The sequence below is a fragment of the Garra rufa genome, chromosome 20 (genome assembly GCF_049309525.1).
Source record: "Garra rufa chromosome 20, GarRuf1.0, whole genome shotgun sequence".
Taxonomy (NCBI): domain Eukaryota; kingdom Metazoa; phylum Chordata; class Actinopteri; order Cypriniformes; family Cyprinidae; genus Garra; species Garra rufa.
The window spans coordinates 25,697,640-25,724,216 of record NC_133380.1 but is presented as its reverse complement, the minus strand read 5'-3'; the positions used below and the strand labels follow the sequence as shown (position 1 = coordinate 25,724,216).

At 40.1% G+C, this 26,577-nt stretch overlaps 1 protein-coding gene across 1 annotated transcript; it reads left to right on the top strand.

Annotated features, from left to right (window-relative positions):
- The first annotated feature begins 763 nt into the window (after window positions 1-763).
- LOC141293483 (general transcription factor II-I repeat domain-containing protein 2A-like) lies at window positions 764-2,598 on the top strand. Its single transcript, XM_073825518.1, has 2 exons — window positions 764-2,005; window positions 2,146-2,598. The coding sequence occupies exons 1-2, from the start codon at window positions 764-766 to the stop codon at window positions 2,596-2,598; spliced, it is 1,695 nt and encodes a 564-aa protein (XP_073681619.1).
- Window positions 2,599-26,577: the final 23,979 nt, after the last annotated feature.

Genomic DNA, 26,577 nt, shown 5'->3' with positions numbered 1-26,577 from the left:
ATATCACAATATTAGTTTAATCGTTTAACCTAGATCAATGTGTACTAATAGGCGCATATCCAATCGTTTGTGCGGAGAAAAAGCTGAAGCGCGCTTTGCAGGACATGGAGGCGCAGTGCCCTGTGAAACTTCATTTTTGCTCATAAAGGAGTAATAAATTTACTTTAAATTATTACTTCACTACTATAAAACGAAATAATTCAAATCGAAAACAAAACTCTTTCATTAGCTATAGCCTACTACGCCTAATCAATTCCTAATTCAAAATAATCGTTAGTTGCAGCCCAATAAATATTTATTTATTTATACACACACGTCAATGGGACTTAGAGAATTAATAAATAAATCAAAGTGATGCGTACGCGGGATAAAAGTAAGGAACTCGATGCAGCGTAATGTAGTCTGCAGTCACATAGCGACACCTGTCCATCGGCATTAACAGTCCCTGGTAACCCGGACCAATTATAGGGTTGCACCGTTATTTGTGGGTCGTTGTTTTTTTGTTTGTTTGTTTTTTTGCATCGCGCTATTTGCATTGTATTTGCATTGCCTCACACAATGAAAATTACAGATATTTCTACATGATGTAAAAGTAGTCAAAACAAATGACATCAACAACAGCACGGTGTCATAAGAAAAATAAGCGGAAATGACGTTCTCCATGTGTTGAGAGACGTTCTCCGTGCGTCGGCTAAATGCTTGATTGAAACTTCAATGCGACAGTGACACCAAGTGGAATTATATATATTACACAGCCCCAAACATGTCTTTTTCAAAGCCTGCAGTGAAGAGAAAGGTTGGTGATGAGCACAGACAATTTCAGGAAAAGTGGGAAATGCAATATTTCTTTGTTGAGCACAGGGGCACCCCGACGTGTCTTATTTGCACAGAGAAAGTTGCGGTGCACAAGGAATACAATTTGAAACGTCATTACACAACTAGACATGCTGAGGAGTATGCAAAATACCAGGGAGATGAGAGGGCCAACCGGGTTGCCAATCTTAAAACATGTCTACTGAGACAACAAGATTTATTCAAGAAAGCAACCAAAGAGAATAATGCAGCAGTCGAAGCTAGCTACATGGTTAGTGAGATGATTGCTAAAGCAGGAAAGCCCTTCACAGAAGGTGAATTTGTCAAAAAGTGCATATTACAGGCTGCAAGTATAGTCTGTCCGGAAAAGAAAGGTCAGTTTAGCAACATCAGCCTTTCTGCCAACACCGTGGCAGAGCGCATTTCTGACTTGTCAAATGACATTTATGACCAACTGTGTGAGAAAGCCAAATGTTTCAGTGTATACTCAGTCGCTCTTGATGAGACCACAGACATCAACGACACTGCCCAGCTCGCAATGTATGTCCGTGGTGTTGATGACAATTTTGAAGTGATGGAGGAATTGCTCACAGTAATTCCAATGCATGGCCAGACCACCGCTCAGGAGCTATTTCACCAGCTGTGTGATGCCATTAAGAATGCTGGTTTGCCATGGAAGAGGTTTGTTGGAATAACAACCGACGGAGCGCCATCAATGACAGGGAGGAAAAATGGACTGGTGGCACTTGTTCAAAAAAAACTGGAAGATGAGGGTGTGGAGGAGGCCATTGCTCTGCACTGCATTATCCATCAGCAGGCTCTTTGCAGCAAATGTCTGAAGTTTGACAATGTTATGTCTGTCGTTGTGAAATGCATCAACCAAATCAGATCCAGGGGCTTAAAGCACCGAAGGTTCCGTGCTTTTTTAGAGGAAATGGAGTCAGAATATGGGGATGTGCTCTACTTCACCGAGGTACGTTGGCTCAGCAGGGGAAATGTATTGAAGAGATTTTTTGAGTTGAGAGCAGAAGTGAAAGCCTTCATGGAGAAGGATGGCGTGGCTGTTCCTTTGCTAAGTGATCCCAAATGGCTCATGGACTTAGCTTTTCTTGTTGATATCACACATGAGCTAAATGTACTGAACAAGAAGTTACAAGGCCAGGGGCAACTTGTCAGTGCTGCCTATGACAACGTGAGAGCATTCTCCACAAAACTTGTGTTATGGAAAGCCAGCTCTCTCATTCAAACCTTTGTCATTTTTCAGCATGCAAGGCACTCGTGGATGCAGGCACACCATTCAGTGGTGAGAAGTATGTTGATGTCATTTTGAAGCTACAGGAGGAATTTGATCACAGATTTGCAGACTTCAAGACCCACAGAGCCACATTTCAAATTTTTGCAGACCCCTTCTCCTTTGATGTGCAAGATGCCCCTTCTGTGCTTCAAATGGAGCTCATTGACCTGCAGTGCAACTCTGAACTCAAAGCGAAGTTCAGGGAGGTGAGTGGAAAAGCAGACAAGCTTGGCCAATTTTTGAGAGAATTGACCTCCAGCTTCCCTGAGCTTTCCCGAATGTTCAAGCGGACCATGTGCCTTTTTGGGAGCACATACTTGTGCGAAAAGCTGTTCTCCACCTTGAACTTCAATAAGTCCAAGTACAGGTCCAGACTTACTGATGATCATCTTCAAGCCATACTGAGGGTCTCAACTGCTTCCTCCCTCAAGCCAAATGTGGCTCGGTTATGCGAGAGGAAGCGCTGCCAGGTCTCTAGCAGCAAGGAGTAGGCAAGAGAAGCCATGTTCAGAACAACAGTTCATGTTCTTCAATGTTCCATTCATGTTCAGGACAATTCATGTTCAGAAGAAGGTTAAAGGTTAAAGAACTGTTAATACAGACGTTTGAATCTCAATACAGCAGATATAGAAGACTGAAGAAACCACATATAGTTGCTGACTAGTGAAATCTAATTATTATTGTTATTATTATTGTTATTATTATTATTTTATTTATTTAGTACTGATTGATTGATTTATTTTCTTATTAATTCTTAATTTATTTATTTTTCATCTTATTTTGTGTTAAAAAATAAAAATAAAGAGATTTGAGAAGATTGGAATTTTTTTAACAAAGCTTTTCTTGTGGAAAACCTGATGCGCCCAGCCTCACCCAGACTCTGCCTCCAGCGGCCCCCATGTAAATTGAGTTTGAGACCCCTGCCATACAGTTTCCTCGTAGAGGGAGCTCTGGATTGGAGGAGGGTCTCAACCACCTCAGTAGGGAGACCCGCTCCTATGAGTTGCGCCCCCTCAGGGGCCACACCCATAACCTCAACTTCTCTGGTTGGGGGTGGCAGACTGCGCCCCCAGCCTGAGACAGGAGGTCCCTCCTGACGGGAATCTCCCATGGAGAGCCGTCGAGGAGAGATACCAGGTCCGAGAAGCCGGCCAGCACGGGGCTACTAGTAGCAGCCGCACTTGAAACCGACGGACCCGTTCCAGAACTCCCGGGAGCAGAGCGATCGGGGGAAAGGCGTACAGACGCAGCCTCGGCCACGTCTGTGCCATGGCGTCCAGCCCCAGTGGAGCTGGAGGAACTAGAGAGTACCAGAGGGGACAGTGCGATGTCTCTTGAGTCGCAAACAGGTCCACCTGTGCCTGGCCAAACATTCTCCAGATCTGCTTCACCACTTCTGGGTGAAGAATCCATTCCCCGGGCCTCAGCCCCTGCCTTGAAAGGACGTCTGCTCCCACATTCAGATGTCCAGGAATGTGGACTGCTCTCAGGGAGAGGAGTTTTCCTTGAGACCACAGGAGGATCCGATACGCCAGCTTGAATAAGGGGCGTGAGCGGATCCCTCCTTGATGGTTTATGTAATAAACTACCGTTGTGCTGTCTGTACGAACGAGGACATGACGGTTTCTTAGGTCTGGTAGAAAACTCCTCAGGGCCTGGAACGCCGCCAGCATCTCTAGGCAGTTGATGTGCCATGAGAGGTGGTGAGGGCTCCACAGGCCTTGGGCTGAGCAGCCACTCATGACCACTCCCCATCCGGTAAGGGACGCATCTGTCGCTAGCGTAACGCGGCGGCATGGCATCCCCAAGACCGGTCCCTGAGAGAGAAACCAGGGTTTCTTCCACATGACCAAGGCACGTAGGCAGCACCGCGTGACATTGATCTTGCGGAGTGGGTTTCCCCTCGGGGAGAACCCCCTGGTTTTGAGCCACCACTGTAGTGGTCTCATATGCAGCAGTCCAAAAGGTATCACGTTGGAAGCGGCTGCCATAAGACCTAACAGTACTTGGAACTGTTTGACAGTGAGTGACTGGCCTAGCTTGACCGCATTTACTGCAGTGAGTATGGACTCTATCCGAGCAGGTGACAATCGTGCCCGCATCGTGGATGAATCCCACACCACGCCCAGATAAGTAGTCCTCTGTAATGGAGAGAGGACGCTCTTCTTGGCGTTGAGTCTCAACCCCAACTTCTGCATGTGAGCGAGAACAACACCTCGATGCTGAACTGCTAACTGCTCTGAGCTGGCTAGGATCAGCCAGTCGTCTAAATAATTGAGTATGCGGATGCCCTGGAGTCGCAGTGGAGCCAGCGCAGCATCCACACACTTCGTAAAAGTTCGGGGTGAGAGAGCTAGGCCGAACGGAAGTACTCTGTACTGGTACGCTTCGCCCCTGAAAGCGAACCTGAGAAACTTCCTGTGCTGAAGAAGGATGGAGACGTGAAAATAAGCGTCTTTTAGATCTATCGTGACAAACCAGTCCTCGGACCTGATTTGTGACACGACCTGCCTGACAGTAAGCATCCTGAACTTCAGTTTTCTGACTGAGCGGTTTAGAAGCCTGAGATCTAAGATGGGCCGAAGCCCCCCATCCTTCTTCGGAACAATGAAGTAACGGCTGTAGAACCCGGATTCCCTGTCTTGAGGAGGGACCACCTCGATGGCCTCCTTCCTCAGAAGAGTATCTGCTTCTTGTTCCATTACCAGACCCTGCTCGGGGCTCACTAAGGTTGGAAATACCCCGCTGAAAGGTGGCGGCTTGGTGCCGAACTGGATAGCATAACCTTTCTCTACAGTACGCAGAACCCACTTTGAAACATTTGGCAGTAGTTTCCACGCTGCCAGAAAGTCTACTAAGGGTACCGGCCTCTCGAGACTGGTGTCTGGATTTACTCGAGGAACTAACTCGGAGACCTGTAACAGCGGACTGGCAGGACGCTCCTGAGCTAGCTCCTCTGAGGACCCCCGCAGGGGTTGCGAACACTCCAGGGCCGCTACGTTTTCGGGCGGAACAGCTAGAGGATGTTCGCGGGAGATCGCCGCGCCCTGTAACACTGGCAGGGTTAGCTGACTCATCTCCTGAGGGCCTTGAGGGGGTTTGAAACCCGCACCTGGGGGTACGGTGCAAACCCGCTCGCGAGGGGCTGCCCTCAACGGCCCTGAGCCACAACCGTCAGGGCCGTTTAGCCGAGGACTTCTTCGACTGAAGGACGACCCTCAGGTCGGGCCTTCTGTCGGGAGCCCTCGGCTTAGAGCGTCGCCGTCCCCGCCCTCTAGGCTGGGCCGGAGGGGTACGGGTGGCAACGCTCTGTTTCTGTGCCTCACGATACGAGGAGCTCGTACACGGCTGGGGCTGCTCCCGTCCAGCAGCCCCAGAGGAGTAGACACGGCGAGGGAGGAAGGTCCTGAACGCTGCAGCCTGTCTACGGGCCTCCTGGTGCCTGGCGACAACTGTATCGACCGAGGCACCGAAGAGGCCGGACGGCTGCAAGGGGGCGTCCAGGAGTGTGACCCTGGTGCTGACTGTTAGATGAGCGCTTCGCTGCGGCTCATATGCTTTGCGACTTTCTTCCGTGGGCCAAGCGATGTTGAGCTTGGCCACAGCGTTTGTCAGCACCTCCAATAGCTCCTCGTAGTGAGGCGAACGGGGCGGCGGTTGTGGCTCACTATCCGGAGCTGCAAGGTCGACCTCCTCGGAAGAAGACAACAAGAGCTCCGGGATCAACTCTGGAGGGGAAGAAACCGCAGTGCGGGCTTCCGCGTCCAAGAGAAGATCGCTCGACTGGCTGAGTGAGGGCGGAGATAGGGGTTCACCCGTCTCCATTCCCTCCAGCAAATCGAGCTGCGAACCCCACGAGTGCAGCTGCTGCTCCGCCTCGGCGGAAGCGGGGCCACTCCCGCGGGGAACGCTGGTGAAAGCCCCCTCCTCGAAGAGGGCTTTCCGGGAGTGAAGCATGCGCACCGGCAATCGGTCACAGTGCGCACAGCCAGCCTTTTCGAGGGCTGACTGAGCGTGCTCCGCTCCCAAGCAGACCACGCATAGGCTGTGTGTATCCCCACCAACAATGTAGCGTTGGCAGGGAGGGACACACTGCCTATGCGGGCGCTGAACTGCCACCGCTTTTCTAAGTTGCTTAGATGCCATTTACTCAAATAAAAGTGTACCAAACTGGGCACAAAAACAGCAAATGGCATAGACAGAGACAGACACAGAGCGCTCTCGCTGAATGACAAAAGCTGCCGCGGGCGTCAAACGCACGTGCTTTATACTTCCTGGTCGGTGACGTCACCGCGCCTGTGACGTCACCCCCGTCGTTCATTGGTTGCAAGACATGATTCAGAGTGCGGCCCGCCAATGGCGTTCCCCATAGCGTTTCTAGACGCGGCTCGAGTTCCCGGAAGGGAACTAACTTTGCTGTTATCTGTTCAAAACATCTGAAAACCATCATTTTAAGATCAGTTATATATATATATATATCGCCCCATTAAAATACTCAACTTGATTTTTAAAGATATTTTGAAAGAATGAAGCGTTTATAGAGCACTTTATTGTGTATTGCTGTACACCCACATGAACTGTGTTCATGTTCATGTTAATTCACAGTACATAAACTAATGTTAAAAGATACTAATTTACCTTTAAACAATATATGAATACTCTTTTTAGCTTAATATTAATTAACATTAATAAATGCTGTTTAGTTATTGTTCATGTTAACTAATATAGTTAATGTTAACAAATGAAACTGGATGGTAAAATTGTATATATTGTGTGTATGTGTATGTGTATGTGTATGTGTCTGTGTGTTGATTTTAAAGTGTAACCCTTTCAATTCAGTAAACTTTAAATCCAAACTGGCAGAGGGTTACTGTGAATGCATGTGCCAACTGGGCACTGTTTTCCTAATTGATTCTTAGTTATGTAGCGCTTAAGAGTGATGTCTTATAACAGGAGTCACCAGCAAAGCAATATCCACACAAAAATTGAACAGATAGGTAAGGATGATATTTAAGGAGGATGTGGATGTAATGCAAGCAATAATAACATTTTGTTATCATCATGAATCATGTTCTTATCATCATCATCATCATCAGAATATAGGGAAAACTCAAAATTCACAGGTTTGGTAAGAGTCCTGGCCTGAAGACACCTAAAGGCCAATATTCAGATATTATCATAGCGCCACCTGTTGGCAGCAGGATATATCATATCTTTCACTAACTCAAACATAACAAGGTCAATCTGCACCAAACTTCATATGTTTGATAATAGTGCTGGCCTGAACACATCAACATGCCAATAATCAGTTATAGGCATAGCGCCACCAGCTGGGAGCGGCAAGTTAAGCACATTTAAATGACTTATGACATATTTCTCCTACATTTACTGTACTAAAAGCATACTGCCCACCGTTTGCCATTTTCCTAAAGCCATCGGTCGGCGGTGAGCCCGGGTGCGAGGGCCCTTTCATCGCTGCTTGCAGCTTTAATTTTTTTTTTTTTTTTCAACCTTCCGGGCACTTTTGGGGGCCTTAACATACTCAAAAACTCTTGAAATACTCAAAAACTCTTGCTGGGACCCAGGCGTGGTTCAGGGCCTCTACAGCGCCCCCTGGAACACAGTTTGAAAACTTGATGTACTGTGCACACATACTTGAACGTACTGATATGAAACTCAGTACACATATAGATCTCACTGAGCCGAACAACTTTTGTACTCTGTGTCATGGGCTCCACCCAACAGGAAATGAGATATTCAGGGCTGAGTAAAAAGCGCATGCTCTGGAATTTGAAATACTCCTCCCAGGATTTCCATGGGATTGTCACCAATCTCGGTCAGCATGATCTCAAGACATTGGGGATGCTAAATTGCGAGGGGATTTTTAATATCTCGAACGGTTTGGCCGTGGCAAGGCGACAAAGTTATGGCGAGAAATGAGAAACAGGAAGTGCCTAATAACTGTTGCACACATTGCCTGATTCTGATGAAACTTCACCAGTTTGTCCGTTGTATGATGCCGATTACATAAACATGACTATTATGAGTCAAAGTTATAGCGCCACCAACTGGCAGCAGGAAGTGTGTGTCATTTTCAAAATGCTTTGAAATCAGCCTCTTAATTTTACTCGATTTTCTTCAAACTTCATCAAAATAATGTAAAAACACGGCCGATGAGAATATGTAAAGGGGTCGACGATAGATCAAATGCTGTTGCCATGGCAACGTGTCAAACTTTAAAATTAGGTTCCTGTCTTTTCGAGGCAGATAACATGCTTAGAATTTCATGAAACTCAACACACACATTAATATTAATGATAGTTAGACACTGGCGAAAGGTCATAAATGGGTGTGGAGCAGGCACTCTATAGCACCATCTTTTGTCAAAAGTTGGGGGGTTAGTTTTTCTTACAGTCACTAAACTCTGGAAATATATTGTTCTTATCAATCTGGACAACTTTCTAAATTAAACTCATTAGCTACGACCAACAGGAAGCCGGCTATTTTGATTTGAATGTGGATTTTTGGAAAAATCAGGCTGTAAACAAATTCATACTGCTCATAAGAACAACAAGCTGTTCACACCAAACTTTTTTAACATGAAGAAAAGATTCTGAAGATGCTAAATTGCGAGCGGATTTGGGATATCTTGAACGGTGTTGGCGTGGTGATTTTTAAAAGTGATAGTAAAAAAAGATAACCCTAATTTTTTTATATCTTTAAAGTGCAGCGTCCAAACTCTTTAAAACTTTTTTCACACAGAAAACTAGTCATTCTGAGCAAGTGCTGTTAATATCATAATTATGTAAGCTTCCATGAATTAAAGAAAATTAAAAAAAGAAATCAGAAACCTGCTGTCACTCTGCCTGAGTGTCTGTCTTTGTGTGTGCGTTGTTATGTCACTACAGAGTGATTTAAGAGGGACTGAAGGGGGGAGGGGTGAAAGGGAGAGAGGGAGAGAGAGTGGAACATGCTGTCTTGCTAAAGACCATCTTTGAGGAAGAAATGCACATTGATGTATAATCTACAAAAATATGTCTGATCTTTGAGAATCTAATCTTTGTGAAAATATAAAGGGTCACTAACTCTTTCATTGTTTGTATTTTGCAGTTGTTGTTTTTTTTATTTATTTTTTACTGAACTGTACCATGAACTTGTCCTATTCAGTCACATAGCAAAAGATTAAGAAAAATGCAACTTTTTAGCATGAGCGATTTATCTTCATTGATAGACATTTATTTTCATAGTGTTATTTATTGAATATAAAATTTAAATTAACAATTTCAAGATAAACTTTGACAACAAAACAAACTTTGCTGTTATCTGTTCAAATTCTGAAAATTATACCATTTTAAGATGAGTTATATATATATATATATATATATATATATATATATATATATATATATCGGCCCATTACAATACTCAACTTGATTTTTAAAGATATTTTGAAAGAATGAAGTGTTTATAGAGCACTTAATTGTGTATTGCTGTACACCCACATGAACTGTGTTCATGTTCATGTTAATTCACAGTACATAAACTAATGTTAAAAGATACTAATTTACCTTTAAACAATATATGAATACTTTTTTTAGGTTAATATTAATTAACATTAATAAATACTATTTAATTATTGTTCATGTTAACTAATATAGTTAATGTTAACAAATGAAACTGGATGGCAAAATTTTATATATTGTGTGTATGTGTCTGTGTGTTGATTTTAAAGTTTAACCCTTTCAATTCAGTAAACTTTAAATCCAAACTGGCAGAGAGTTACTGTGAATGCATGTGCCAACTGGGCAATGTTTTCCTAATTGATTCTTAGTTATGTAGCGCTTACAAGTGATGTCTTATAACAGGAGTTACCAGCAAAGCAATATCCACACACAAATTGAACAGATAGGTAACGATGACATTTAAGCAGAAATGGTGGACGTAATGCAAGCAATAATAACATTTTGTCATCATCATGAATTACATGTTCTTATCATCATCATCAGAATATAGGGAAAATGTAGCATATTGGTTCACAGTTGGCATTATCTGAAGTCCTTGCAGGGGGTTAGGTTTATAGCAAACTACTCCTAGAGATTTAATGAAATCAACATTATATTTGGTCAGTCTGATCTAGAGGCCTTAGAGATGTTAAATTGTGAAGATCTTGAGTTTTCATTAAAGGGCGTGTCCGTGGCGTCCTGAAAAAGTTTGTTGTTTCGCCATGGACATACAGGTCCTTTTCAAAAAATTAGCATATTGTGATAAAGTTCATTATTTTCTGTAATGTACTGATAAACATTAGACTTTCATATATTTTAGATTCATTACACACATTTGAAAGTAGTTCTAGCCTTTTATTGTTTTAATATTGATGATTTTGGCATACAGCTCATGAAAACCCAAAATTCCTATCTCAAAAAATTATCATATTTCATCCGACCAATAAAAGAAAAGTGTTTTTAATACAAAAAAAGTCAACCTTTAAATAATTATGTTCAGTTATGCACTCAATACTTGGTCGGGAATCCTTTTGCAGAAATGACTGCTTCAATGCGGCGTGGCATGGAGGCAATCAGCCTTTGGCACTGCTGAGGTGTTATGGAGGCCCAGGATGCTTCGATAGCGGTCTTAAGCTCATCCAGAGTGTTGGGTCTTGCGTCTCTCAACTTTCTCTTCACAATATCCCACAGATTCTCTATGGGGTTCAGGTCAGGAGAGTTGGCAGGCCAATTGAGCACAGTAATACCATGGTCAGTAAACCATTTACCAGTGGTTTTGGCACTGTGAGCAGGTGCCAGGTCGTGCTGAAAAATGAAATCTTCATCTCCATAAAGCTTTTCAGCAGATGGAAGCATGAAGTGCTCCAAAATCTCCTGATAGCTAGCTGCATTGACCCTGCCCTTGATAAAACAAAGTGGACCAACACCAGCAGCTGACATGGCACACCAGACCATTACTGACTGTGGGTACTTGACACTGGACTTCAGGCATTTTGGCATTTCCCTCTCCCCAGTCTTCCTCCAGACTCTGGCACCTTGATTTCCGAATGACATGCACAATTTGCTTTCATCCGAAAAAAGTACTTTGGACCACTGTGTTTTTAGCATACTGCCCACCGTTTGCTGTTTTCTTAAAGCCACCGGTCGGCGGTGAGCCCGGGTGCGAGGGCCCGTTCATCGCTGCTTGCAGCTTTAATTATTATTTTTTTCTTTTTTCTTTTTTTTCAACCTTCCGGGCTATTTTGGGGGCCTTAACATACTCAAAAACTCTAGAAAATTTGCACACATGTTTGAATCTGCGGCCATCAGGACGCCACAGAGGCTGGGACCCGGGCGTGGTACAGGGCCTCTACAGCGCCCCCTGGAACACAGTTTGAAAACTTGATGAATTGCGCACACATACTTGCACATACTCATATGAAACTCTGTACACATATAGATCTCACTGAGCCAAACAACTTTTGTACTCTATGTCATAAGCTCCACCCAAAAGGAAGTGAGATATTTAGGGCTGTTTAAAAAGTGCATGCTCTGGAATTTGATGTACTCCTCCCAGGATTTCCATGGGATTGACACCAAACTCAGCATGATCTCAAGACATTGGGGATGCAAAATTGCGAGGGGATTTTTGATATCTCGAACGGTTTGGCCGTGGCAAGGCGACAAAGTTATGGTGAGAAATGAGAAACAGGAAGTGTCTAATAACTAGGGGTGGGACGATACAGGTAACTCACGATTCAATTCTGTGACGATATGTGGCCCACGATATCGATAATATCACGATTCGCGATATCTTCGCGAAATTTCATCAACGATATATCACGATATATGTGACTGAAAAAGAAAAAAATACCCATAATAAGGAAATCTTAAGCATTTATTAATGCCAACATTTTCAACACTGTGCAAAGAAATATGCATTTGCATAATAACTCACTGCCTCCTGGTCTTAAATGTAAACGCTGTACAGCTAGACAGATAAAAGTGCCTGAACATTAAAAAAACAACATGAACATTAACTAACATGTGTAAAGCGTGATACTGAAACGTCAGTAGTAAGTTACTGTAAAGTGCTTTATGTTAACCTGGACAGTGGTCACATCAAGGCATATTCTTCTTGAGGAACACTAACGCCTGTTTCACACATACTTCGTCTGCAGTGCGTATGCAGTCCCTGTGTGATGCAGAAGCAGCACGGACTCGTTTTGCTTTCACACAGAACACTTTTTATAAACAACGTATTATTCAATGCACTTGAATGTACTTGCACACCGCTTCTGGGACGTACTGCCGGACAGCAACCGCGTGCAGTGTGAACGCTCTAATCCGTTAACATGGGTGCGGAAAAAAATACTCAACGCATACGCACTGCAGACGGAGTATGTGTGAAACAGGCGTAACTGATCAGCATGCTCAACTAGCGGGTGCGTCTTTGTTTGGTTTTCGTTATTTTCCGCCATTTTTCTCACTTCTCTTTTTCTGCGCTTCTCTGTTGTTGTTAGAGAACTTGTGCTCTTCACTGGCCGCTGCTTCAGCCACTTTACCCCTATTTACTCGAACAGCCCCCCCTGCAAACAGAATGGTAGATATTGGGTAGTGACAGTGACACTGACGACGGGTAAATTAATCATTTTGTGTTGCAATAAAATATCGATATTGGCCGTTAGTGTATCGATTATTTATTGCGACAGAGAGCACAACAATATATTGCAATATCGATTTTTTTCCCACCCCTACTAATAACTGTTGCACACATTGCCTGATTCTGATGAAACTTCACCAGTTTGTTCGTTGTATGATGCCGATTACACAAACGTGACTATTATGTGTCAAAGTTATAGCGCCACCAACTGGCAGCAGGAAGTGTGTCATTTTCAAAATGCTTTGAAATCAGCCTCTTAATTTTATTCGATTTTCTTCAAACTTCATCAAAATAATGTCAAAACACGGCCGATGAGAATACGTAAAGGGGTCGATGATAAATCAAATGCTGTTGCCATGGCAACGTGTCAAACTTTAAAATTAGGTTTCTGTCTTTTCGAGGCAGATAACATGCTTAGAATTTCATGAAACTCAACACACACATCAATATTAATGATAGTTAGACACTGGCGAAAAGTCATAAATGGGTTTGGAGCAGGCACTCTATAGTGCCATCTTTTGACAAAAGTTGGGGGGTTAGTTTACAGTCACTAAACTCTGTATATCATTCTCATCAATCTGGACAACTTTCTAAATTAAACTCATTAGCTACAACCAACAGGAAGCTGGCTATTTTGATTTGAATCTGGATTTTTGGAAAAATCAGGCTGTAAACAAATTCATACTGCTCATAAGAGCAACATGCTGTTCACACCAAACTTTTTTAACATGAAGAGAATATTCTGAAGATGCTAAATTGCGGGCGGATTTGGAATATCTTGAACGGTGTTGATGTGGTGATTTTTTTTAAAGTGATAGTAAAAAAGATAACCATAATTTTTTTTATATCTTTAAAGTGCAGCATCCAAACTCTTTAAAACTTTTTTCACACAGAGAACTAATCATTCTGAGCAAACGCTGTTAATCACATAAGGATACAAGCTTCTATGAATTAAAGAAAATTAAAAAAAAGAAATCAGAAATCTGCTCTCACTCTGCCTGACTGTATCTATGTGTCTGTGTGTACAGCACTCTCTCCACCCTCAATACCACGACTGAGGTGAGTACCTTGAGCAATGCACCGTACCCCCAACTGCTCCCTGGGCGCTGCAGCAATGGCTGCCCACTGCTCCGGGTGTGTGTTCACGGTGTGTGTGTTCACTACTGTGTGTGTGCACTTGGATGGGTTAAATGCAGAGCACAAATTCCTAGTATGGGTCACCATACTTGGCCTCACTTCACCTCCTTTCCTTTCCTTTCCAAATTAAACTGGATGGCAAAATTTTATATATTGTGTGTATGTGTCTGTGTGTTGATTTTAAAGTGTAACCCTTTTAATGCTGTAAACTTTAAATCCAAACTGGCAGAGGGTTACTGTGAATGCATGTGCCAACTGGGCACCATTTTCCTGATGCTATCGAGATGGCGACTGCGCAGGTGGCGAGGGCCGAGAATGGTCTAGCCCACGATCTCGATACCTCAGTATGGAGATCGGGAAAAACGGGAGTGCGGAGTGGAAGCTGCAAACAATGCACACAGTCAGACCGCCCAATAGCACGGGCAGTCTACTTGGTGGCATGCAGAGCATGCCTCGCCCCCAAACAAGCAACACACAGCGAGTGTGTATCCTCAGCCATGATATATCTTTGGCATGGAGGAACACACCGCTTAAATTGTTTGTTGCTGTCGCACATTTTATTTTATTTTTATTTTCTCTATCTATTCAGTACTCAAATAAAAGTAGAGCAAACTGGCTCTGAAAAGCAGTACTGAAGGACAAACACATACACAGAGCGCAACTGAAAGACAGAAGCTGCCGGCTGCGTTCACCGCACGTGCTTTATAGTTTCCTGGTTCCTGGCGTCACCCCGCCCGTGACGTCACACGCGCTTCTCTATTGGACTGATTACACACGTGTTCAGAGCGTAGGAAATGCAGAAGGCGTTCCCAAAGCGTTCTGACGCAGCTCAACGTTCCCGAAGGGGAACTTTGACAGTTTTGATTTCATGAGGGTTTTTTTTTGTAAATTTTGATAGATTTTTTCACAAGAAAAGGTTAAAAAAAATGCTCATGAAGTGACTCTCAGAGCAGCTCTGGAGATTGTTTCATGTGTTTATGTACTCATATATTGATTATATGAGTTGCACACAGTATGTGTGGAGTGGAGCTGTTGAGAGACACGCAGAACATGCAGGATTAATTTTTAAATAGTATTTTTGCAGCTTAATATTTACAGACACTATTTTATATGGCATTTTGATTTAAGTGGACTGACCTACTTTTGATTTATCCATCCAAAATTTGTAAAATTTCCTGAAATTGTGTGCTATACAGTAAATTACATTTTCGTGACTGGATTCCTCGATTCTGTCCATGTTAACTGGACTATCTTGGGCCAGTACCCAGTGAGAAACTTCTCTTAGATCAATGTTAAGTGTGCTTAGGATGGCCCAGAGCTATCAACAGATCTGCATAAGTAGCTCAGCCTGTTCACAGCGAGGGGAACACTTAAATAGCGATAAAAGGAAATAAAAGAATGCTCTCTGAGTAAATGTGCGTTTAGACCAAATTCCCACTTCAGACTGTTCTGAATCCGATAGAGAATGGCTGCATCTGAAATCGCATACTTAATGAGTAGGTACTTAATTTCAATAAGTAGGTACTTAACAAGCGCTAAAAGAGTACCTACTCTACAGCCAAATCTCGTTGAGTATGAATGCGATCCGCCATGATGACGTTATCATGTGATCTACGACGTTAAAACAAGAGCAACAATTTAAAAGAAATGAGCGACAGGTTTAATTAATCTATTTGTATATATTATCTATTTGTATATATTATCTATTTGTATATATTATGATGTTGATCAAATTTCTCATTTTGTGGTCTTCCAGAAGAAACAGATATCTTTATGATTGTAGTACGTTTTTAGGCTATAACCCAGTTTAATCCTTAAAGATGTTATTTTTTATTACGAAAACCTAAAATCTTAACCACTTGAATATGTTTTTAATTTATTTGTGTGCAAAATTGTTTATCCACACGCAAAACTGGCTTGAAATCTCCTTTGTTTTCCTCTTTTTATTGTGGGATTTCTCTTGTTTCATCCCCGAGGATTATAAATAACAAAAAACAACACATGCAATTTTAATGCATTATGATTAAATGAATATTACAATAATTTAAAGATATTTAATCTTTTTTTCACGTGTAGAGAATCACATGTACGCAAACCCTTTACAGTTTTTTTCTGTCATTATGATTTTTTACTGATAAAACAGCCTACTATTTTTTCCTGCGGTTGTATGTACTTACAAGTTCTGCAGTGATAATAAAATAAAATAAAGGCGACGGGTGCACAGAACACCCAATGGCATCACGACAACCCTACCTAGTACGTTGCCCTCCTTGTTTGCAATATCTGCACAAAGGAGACGTCAATCAGCTGCAGGAAGATCACGTCTTTGGAGAAGACTTTTGATTTTACACTCGAAAGAATTAAGTATTACTTAGAAATTAAAGATGACCTCAGAATGCATTGCTAGACAACACCAACTCTTATGAACAATAATACTGATAAATGCTAACCACTAATTAATTATATTTTTAGTAAAATGAACTACATGCATTTTTTTAATACGCCATATGCATGACATATTCATGACTATGCAGTCAATGTGAATACATCTCAATTCTCAGTCAAGTAATGAATTACTGCTATATTTTATTAACTGACAACAAGAAACATGAATACATTTGTAAAAGAATAAATAAAAGTAACCTTGATGTTAAATAAATACAAGTCAAAGACACATAAAACAAAGCTTTATTCAAAGTAATTGTTCTGACAATCATGTGTTCACAGCCTGTAAATAAAAACTGTCATCAACAGCTGTGCCAATTCTGCAGCTTTATTCTGATGAAGCAGCTGACCACTGTGTCCACCTTCACCTGTCTCTGCCGTCCATCACGTCCTGTCCCTGTAACATCCAGAAAAGTTTCAAGTCACCTCTGTGATTCATGTGCTCAACACTGCATTTACACTCGCATTTTATCCAACACAAATGCTCCTCTATTTATTTATTTTAATAAAAAAGATCAGTTATGTTTAGTTACTATATGTACATGCGTTTATTTACATTCCATTCATATAAAGTAGGCTAAACAGTGTTGACAACAGTGAATTCTACTGTAACAGCACACAACACTCAGATGTCTATTACGTGCTCATCTGCAATTCTTTTCGAACTTTTTCCTATCACATATTAAATAGACATTTAACAATCATCTTTAAGATGTATGTGGTTTATGTACATTCACTTTGGAGATATACGTGTGTTTACTGGATCTCCCCTGTTTGCTATACATATAAAACATGTTTTTACAGAACAATCACAATTAAAGCTGCAAGCAGCGATGACCGGGCCCTCGCCGTCTGTGCAGTCGCCATCCCGATAGCATCAGGGAAACGGTGCCCAGTAGGCAAATGCATTCACAGTAACCCTTTGGACTAACCCTAACTGTCTCTCCTCCTCTCTGACTCATTCTCTTACCACCCATCCCCCCTCCTTACACTCAGCCACTTACCACACAAACACACACATAGAGTGCAGAGCAGAATGAGATCAGATATGTTTTTTTTTTTTAATTCGTGGAGTTTTGTATAATTATGAAATGAATTGTGCTTGATAAGAATGAATAGTTATTTGTATGAAAAAAGTTTCAAAGAGTTAGGATGCTGCACTCTAAATATATAATAAATCATTGAAAATGGAAAATGAAATTCTAAGCACGCTATCCCCTCAAAAACACAGGAAACAAATATTTGAATGTATTTTTTATTTTTATTTATTTGCCATGGCAACAGCATTTGATGCATCAGGGGCGCCTTTACAGACTCGGCCGTGTTTTTACATTATTCTGATGAAGTTTGAATAAAATCGAGTACAAATATATTGTCCGTTGTTCGTTCGTGTTTGTTAGTTCATTAACCATTGTTAACAAAAGAGACCCTATTTTAAATATTTACCATGTTTTATGATCTACAACCATTTTTAAATATTATTTTAATGATCTATAAGCATCTGTGAAATAATTATAAACAAATATATTAAAAATAAATACATATTAACTTAGTTGATGTATTTGTTTCTCATTCTAATTAAGTGAACTGAGCAGTATAGTGTCATACTTATAAGATTTTTTGTTCTATCAGTGAGAGTGTATATATGTATTTAAATCATATAATTTTAACTTAAAAGATGAAAAAAAAAGATTTTAATGCTCTTTAAGCACCTATACAAAATAATTATGTATAAGTACACTGACAATACAGTACAAATCAACTGATTCTATGGATTATTGTCATTCTTATACACTGAGAATGAGCTAAATAGCATTAGAGGTCAAATGATTCCTTATCTTATGAGGACCTCTAGTGTTCATCCCTGGTATTAGAGCTTTAATCTGACAAATTTAAATGACACTTTTAATGTTTTTGGGGCCTCTGAGCATGATAACATTTTGAAACTACACGTATTTCCTAAGAATTTCTTGTTCTTATTATGTAAAAAGTTTTGATTAGTTAGAATAATGCAATTTAAAGATATATGAATATAACTCTTCATCTTTTTTTATTGTTACTTTCATGAATCACCACATCAACACAGTTCAAGATATCCCAAAGCCGTTCACAATATAGGGAACATTTTCCCAATATTCTGATGATGACGATAAGAACATGTAATTCATGATGATAACAAAATGTTATTATTGCTTGCTTTACGTCCACCACTTCTGCTTAAATGTCATCGTTACCTATCTGTTCAATATGTGTGTGGATATTGCTTTGCAGGTGACTCCTGTTATAAGACATCACTTTTAAGCGCTACATAACTAAGAATCAATTAGGAAAACGGTGCCCAGGTGGCACATGCATTCACAGTAACCCTCAGCCAGTTTGGATTTAAAGTTTACAGAATTGAAAGGGTTACATTTTAAAATCAACACACAGACACATACACACTAAATATACAATTTTACCATCCAGTTTCATTTGTTAACATTGTTAACATGAACAATAATTAAATAGCATTTATTAATGTTAATTAATATTAACCTAAAAAAGTACTCATATATTGTTTAAAGGTAAATTAGTATCTTTTAACATTAGTTTATGTACTGTGAATTAACATGAACATGAACACAGTTTTCAGATGTTTCGAACAGATAACAGCAAAGTTTGTTTTGTTGTCAAAGTTTGTCTTGAAATTGTTAGTGTTTTTTTTATTGAATCTAAAATTTAAATTATGAAAATAAATGTCTATCAATGAAGATAAATCGCTCATGCTAAAAAGTTGAATCTTTCTTAATCTTTTGCTATGTGACTGAATAGGACAAGTTCATGGTACAGTTCAGTAAAAAATAAATAAAGAAACAACAACTGCAAAATACAAAGAATGAAAGAGTTCGTGACCCTTTATAATTTCTCAAAGATCAGACTCTCAAAGTTCAGACATATGTGACCCTGGACCACAAAACCAGTCATAAGGTTAAATTTTACAAAACTGAGATGTATACATCACATGAAAGCTCAATAAATAAGCTTTCTATTGATGTATGGTTTGTTAGGATAGGACAATATTTGCCCGAGATACAACTGTTTGAAAACCTGGAATCTGAGGGTGCAAAAAAATCAAAATGCTGAGAAAATCACCTTAAAAGTTCTTCAAATTAGGTTCTTAACAATGCATATTACTAATCAAAAATTACATTTTGATATATTTATAGTAGGAATTTTACAAAAAATCTTCTTGGAACATGATCTTTACTTAATTTCCTAATGATTTTTGGCATAAAAGAAAAATCAATAATTTTGACCCATACAATGTATTTTTGGCTATTGCTACAAATATACCCCAGCGACTTAAGACTGGTTTTGTGGTCCAGGGTCACATATTAATGTAGATTGCACATTGCACATTGCTGTAGTTTAATGTGCATTTTCCTCAAAGATGGTCTTAAGAAAAACAGCATGTTCCACTGGTCTCTCTCCCTTTCACCCCTCCCCCCTTCAGTCACTCTTAGTGTCAACACAGACAGTCAGCCCAGTGACAGCAGGTTACTGAGTTCTTTTTTTAATTTTCTTTAATTCATAGAAGCTTGAATAATTATGACATTACCAGCACTTGCTCATAATGATTAGATCTCTGTGTGAAAAAAGTTTTAAAGAGTTTGGATGCTGCACTTTAAAGATATAAAAAATTAGGGTTATGTTTTTTACTACATCTTTAAAAAATCACCACGTCAACACCGTTCAAGATATCCCAGATCCGCTCGCAATTTAACATCTTCAGAATCTTCTCTTCATGTTAAAAAAGTTTGGTGTGAAAAGCTTTTTGTTCTTAGAAGGAGTGTGAATTTGTTTACAGCCTGATTTTTCAAAAAATCCACATTCAAATCAAAATAGCCGGCTTCCTGTTGGTCTTAGCTAATGAGTTTAATTTAGAAAGTTGTCCAGATTGATGAGATCAATATATGTACAGAGTTTGGTGACTGTAGGTAAAACTAACCCCCCAACTTTTGTCAAAAGATGGCGCTATAGAGTGCCTGCTCCACGCCCATTTATGACCTTTTGCCAGTGTCTAACTATCATTAATATTGATGTGTGTGTTGAGTTTCATGAAATTCTAAGCATGTTATCTGCCTCGAAAAGACAGGAATCTAATTTTAAAGTTTGAGACGTTGCCATGGCAACAGCATTTGATTTATCATCGACCCCTTTACATATTCTTATCGGCCGTGTTTTGACATTATTTTGATGAAGTTTAAAGAAAATCAAGTAAAATTAAGAGGCTGATTTCAAAGCATTTTGAAAATGACACGCTTCCTGCTGCCAGTTGGTGGCGCTATAACTTTGACTCATAATAGTCACATTTATGGAATCGGCATCATACAAGGAACAATCTGGTGAAGTTTCATCAGAATCAGGCAATGTGTGCAACAGTTATTAGACACTTCCTGTTTCTCATTTCTCGCCATAACTTTGTCGCCTTGCCACGGCCAAACCGTTCGAGATATCAAAAATCCCCTCGCAATTTAGCGTCCCCAATGTCTTGAGATCATGCTGGCCGAGTTTGGTGACAATCCTATGGAAATCCTGGGAGGAGTACGTTAAATTCCAGAGCATGCGCTTTTTAAACAGCCCTAAATATCTCACTTCCTGTTGCGTGGAGCCCATGACATAGAGTACAAAAGTTGTTCAGCTCGATGAGTTCTATATGTGTACCGAGTTTCATATCAATACGTGCAAGTATGTGTGCGCAGTACATCAAGTTTTCAAACTGTGTTCCAGGGGGCGCTGTAAAGGCCCTGAACCACGCCCGGGTCCCAGCCTCTGTGGCATCCGGACGACGGCAGATTCCAACGTGTGTGCAAATTTTCAAGAGTTTTTGAGTATGTTAAGGCCCCCAAAAGTGCCCCAACGGTTGAAAAAAAACAAAAAAAAAAAAAAAAAAAAACAAATTAAAGCTGCAAGCAGCGTTGACCGGGCCCTCGCCGTCTGGCAGTCGCCATCCCGATAGCATCAGGAAAACGGTGCCCAGTTGGCACATGCATTCACAGTAACCCTTTGGACTAACACTAACTGTCTCCCCTCCTGTCTGACTCTTTCTCTTGCCACCCATCCCCCCTCCTTACACTCAGCCACTTACCACACAAACACACACATAGAGTGCAGAGCAGAGTGAGATCAGATATGTTTTTTAATTTTCTTTCATTCGTGGAGTTTTGTATAATTATGAAATGAACTGTGTTTAATCAGAATGAATAGTTATTTGTATGAAAAAAGTTTCAAAGAGTTAGGATGCTGCACTTTAAATATATAATAAATCATTGAAAATTGAAAATGGAAAATGAAATTCTAGGCACGATATCTGCCTCACAAACACAGGAAACAAATATTTGAATGTATTTTGTATTTTTATTTATTTGCCATGGCAGCAGCATTTGATGCATCAGGGACGCCTTTACAGACTCTCATCGGCCGTGTTTTTACATCATTCTGATGAAGTTTGAAGAAAATCGAATACAAATATATTGTTCGTTGTTCGTTCGTGTGTTAGTTCATTAACCATTGTTAACAAAAGAGACCCTATTTTAAATAGTTACCATGTTTTATGATCTACAACCATTTTTAAATATTATTTTAATGATCTATAAGCATCTGTGAAATAATTATAAACAAATTTATTAAAAATAAATACATATTAACTTAGTTGATGTATTTGTTTCTCATTCTAATTAAGTGAACTGAGCAGTATAGTGTCATACTTATAAGATTTTTTATTCTATCAGTGAGATTGTATATATGTATATAAATCATATAAGTTTTCCTTAAAAGATTAATAAAAGATTTTAATGCTCTTTAAGCACCTATACAAAATAATTATGTAAAAGTACACTGACAGTACAGTATATATAAACTGATTCTATGGATTATTTTCATTCTTATACACTGAGAATGAGCTAAATAGCATTATTGTTCAAACGATTCCTTATCTTATGAGGACCTCTAGTGTTCATCCCTGGTACTAGAGCTTTAATCTGACAAATTTATATGACACTTTTAATGTTTTTGGGGCCTCTGAGCATGATAACCTTTTGAAACTACACGTATTTCCTAAGAATTTCTTGTTCTTTATATGTAAAAAGTTTTGATGAGTTAGAATAATGCAATTTAAAGATATATGGAAATAACTCTTCATCTTTTTTACTGTTACTTTCATAAATCACCACATCAACACCGTTCAAGATATCCCAAAGCCGTTCACATTTTAACATCTTCAGTATCTTGGCATCATGTTGACAAAGTTTGGTGTGAACTGTCTGATTCTGCTATGAGTGATATGAATTTATTCACAGCTATATTTTTCCAAAAATCCACATTCAAATCAAAATAGCTGACTTCCTGTTGGTCGAAGCTAATGGGTATAAATTTTTTGCAAAAAAAATCTGGTGATCAAAAATGATTAGGCTGTAGTTAAGAACTGTTAGTTTTATGGACAGTTAGAATGTTTTGTATATGCAGACAAGGGCTTTATGATGGGCCTGATTTGAATTTAGAAAAATGTTTTATTTCTTAAACATGTTTGAAGTTCTTAATAGATTTCACTGTTGCACATTTAGTCTTTTTATTTTTTTACAGTAATGTGCATTTTGCAGTTTGTTTACATGGTGTACATTGGATGCACATATTTATGACTTCTTGTTACAGTATTCATTTAAAATAAAAGTTGTTTAAAATAAACAACTGTGTGCACCCTATTATTAATGTAGATGTGTATTTCAGTAATACACTTAAGTAGGGGAGTTTTAAGTTACCAGCATTTATATCAAAATATGGATCCCATGTCTGCAAAACTAACATTTTAAATGAAATATTGATAGCTAATCGATATCGAATCGAATTGAATCGAAACCATAAAAATAAGAATCGAATCGAATTGCTAAATTGGTCACAATACCCAGCCCTAATTCACATCCTAATGAATAAACAACCAAGAGTTTAAATATTCCCTTCTATCTCCTCCTCTCTGACTCTCTCTTTCCACCCATCCCCCCTCCCCACTCTCACCCTAACACTCAACAAACACACACCCACTTACCACGCACACACATAAGTGCAGAGCAGAGAGGGATCAGATTTGTTTTTTAATTTTCATTAATTCATAGATCTTTGTATAATTATGAAATGAACGGTGTCTGATCAGAATGACTAGTAGTCTGTATGAAAAAAGTTTCAAAGACTTTGGATGCTGCACTTTAAAGATATAATAAAATTACGGCTATCTTTTTTTACTCCGATTTCAATCAATCACCACATCAACACCGTTCAAGATATCCTAAATCTGCTCGCAATTTAGCATCTTCAGAATGTTGGCATCATGTCAAAAAAGTTTGGTGTGAATTGGTTGGTTTTCCCGAGAGAAGTATATAAAATTCCACAGCCTGATTTTTCCAAATATCCACATTCAAATCAAAATAGCTGACTTCCTGTCGATCGTAGCTAATGGGTGTAAATTAGAAATGTTTCTGGCTTGATGAGATCAATATATGTACCGAGTTTGGTGACTGTAGGACAAACTAAACCCCCAACTTTTGTCAAAAGGTGGCGCTATGGAGCGCCTGCTCCACACCCATTTATGGGCTTTTATCAGTGTCTAAATATCATTAATACAGATGTGTGTGTGAAGTTTCATGAAATTCTGAGTATTTTAAGTGGCTCCAAAACACAAAAAGCTAAAGTTAAAGTTTGATACGTTGCCATGGCAACATGATAAAAGTTATCGATAATGCAATTCACAGATTCTCATTGGCCATGTTTCAACATTATTGAGATGAAGTTTGAAGCAAATTGAGTAAAATTAAGAGGTTGATTTAAAAGCATTTAGAAAATGTTGCGCTTTGTGCTGCCAGTTGGTGGCGCTATAACTTTGACTCCTAATAGTCACATCTCTGTGATCGGCATCATAAGATGAACAAACTGCTGAAGTTTGGTCAAAATCAGACAAAGTGTGTTAAAGTTATTAGACACTTCCTGTTTCTCATTTCTCGCCATAACTTTGTCGCCCCGCCACGGCCAAACCGTTCGAGATATCAAAAATCCCCTGGCAATTTTGCGTCCCCAATGTCTTGAGATCATGCTGACCGAGTTTGGTGGCCATCGGTGGAAAGGTCTAGGAGGAGTATTTCAAATTCCATTGCATGCGCTTTTTAGACATCCCTGAATAGCTGACTTCCTGCAGGGTGAAGCACTGACTTTGAGCATGAAAGTTTTTCAGCCCGATGAGGTCTATATGTGTATGAATTTTGATAACTGTAGGTCAACCGGTGTGCGCTCCAGAGTCCCTCAAATGTATTTTTTTTTCATGCTGTGCCACGCCCCCCCCAGGTGACCCCCCCATGTCAAAGTTGGTCCGGCCCTGATGGCCGCAGGTTCCAATGTGTGTGCAAAGTTTCAAGAGTTTTCGTGTATGTTAAGGGCCCCGAAATTACCCAAAACATTGATGAAATAATAATAATAATAATCCTTAGAAAAACAATAGGGCCTTCGCCCATTCTGGGCTCGGGCCCTAATAAGAATCCTTAGAAGAACAATAGGGCCTTCGCCCTTTTGGGCTCGGGCCCTAAATATACTATACTGTTACACCTTAAGCGATTTAACAGTTTGTTCTACGCGATTGTGACACAACAGCGTAAGGTTACTCACTTTTGAAAACACCCTTGTTGCTGTTCTCCGTCACGTTCGATGATGACGTAGGCTATTGATCTCCCGTGGGCTTCTGGGATAGAAAAGTAGAAAAGTATCCCTCGATCGGCGCTTCGAAATCTGGGCAGGACTCAGTAGGCATCCGGGGATCTCTTGCTTACTCTTTTGTGGTTACTCTTCTCACGTACCCATTTCGCCTACTATATAGTAGGTAAGTAGGCATATTCGAACGATACTTAGGTATACGTACACCTGAATCTCGCGAGAAATAGTGCTTCATCCTGGTAAATCTCGCCTACTCTTTTGTGGTGTTTGAGATTTCATGCATACTTTTTCTTCGCCTACTGCTTTTTGCCTACTAAATAGTATGGAAGTATGCGATTTCGGATGCAGCCAATGTTTATGATCCTTTGATTCCGTTTCATTCTTGTATTTTTTTAGCGCATGCACACTCCAGGAATCACCACGCCATCTCATTCCAGCTGCCTGCTTCCTCCACCTGTACTCAGAGAGTAAGCTTGGCCCTGTGCAGAGCTTTATCTGCATATTTCAAATGCCTTTTGGAGGCACATTCGTTTGAAGTTGGAGATGAGGAGAATAGCTTTGTTGCCATGTAACTTTTTTTCTTTCATCAAATGAAATTATAAAACACAAGAGAAAAGTAGGATTCGGCATCCAAAAATTTGCTACAGGAGTTTCTACCATGAGAATATACACATGAACACATGAAACTTTTTTCTTCCATGGAAAACAAAAGGAGTTACTGATAATCTGCACAACGCTTATGCTGCCTTTGTTCAGTTAATAATAGCTTAAATTTAAGTATGTACATACAAAATGTATGTATGTTGCCAGCTGTGTTGCTGCCTATGCAGGGTCAGAAAGCTCTCAGATTTCATCAAAATATCTTAATTTGTGTATCGAAGATGAGCAAAGGTCTTACAGGTTTGGAATGAAATGAGGGTGAGTAATTAATGACAGAATTTTCATTTTTGGGTAAACTAAAAGTAAAAGTAGTCTATCTTGCACTTCTTTATCACAATGGCATGGACCACTTTTATAATGCTTGTTTTCATTTTTGGAGCTTGACAGCCCCTGGTCCCCATTCACTTTCATTGTATGGAAAACAGCATCATAAACGTTTTTCATGTCTCCCTTTGTGTTCCATGGAAGAGAAACATTCTTTAATAGAGTGGCGGGAGGAGGAAAAAGTAACTGCCTCACCAGCTCTGTGTCAGAAGGACTGATGTCTTGCAGGTAGGGTGCGACCGCCAGCTCAGCCAGTGTGTGCTGCAGTACATGCGTATGTTCTCTGAACCTATTCAGCTGTCCCAGGACACTAGCATACTGCAGCCGCTCCATGAGTCCAGATCCTGTGGAAAATCCAACCTGAACACCAAACAAAAAAAGCTTGTTTATATGCATGTAGATAAAAAACAAAACAAAAACAAAAACACTCTATATGTTTCTTCTGCCACTAGTGTAGGGCACTATGATTTCCACAATGCAAAAAACTCGGACGGAATTGCGGAATCCAGTCATAAAAATGAAATTTACTC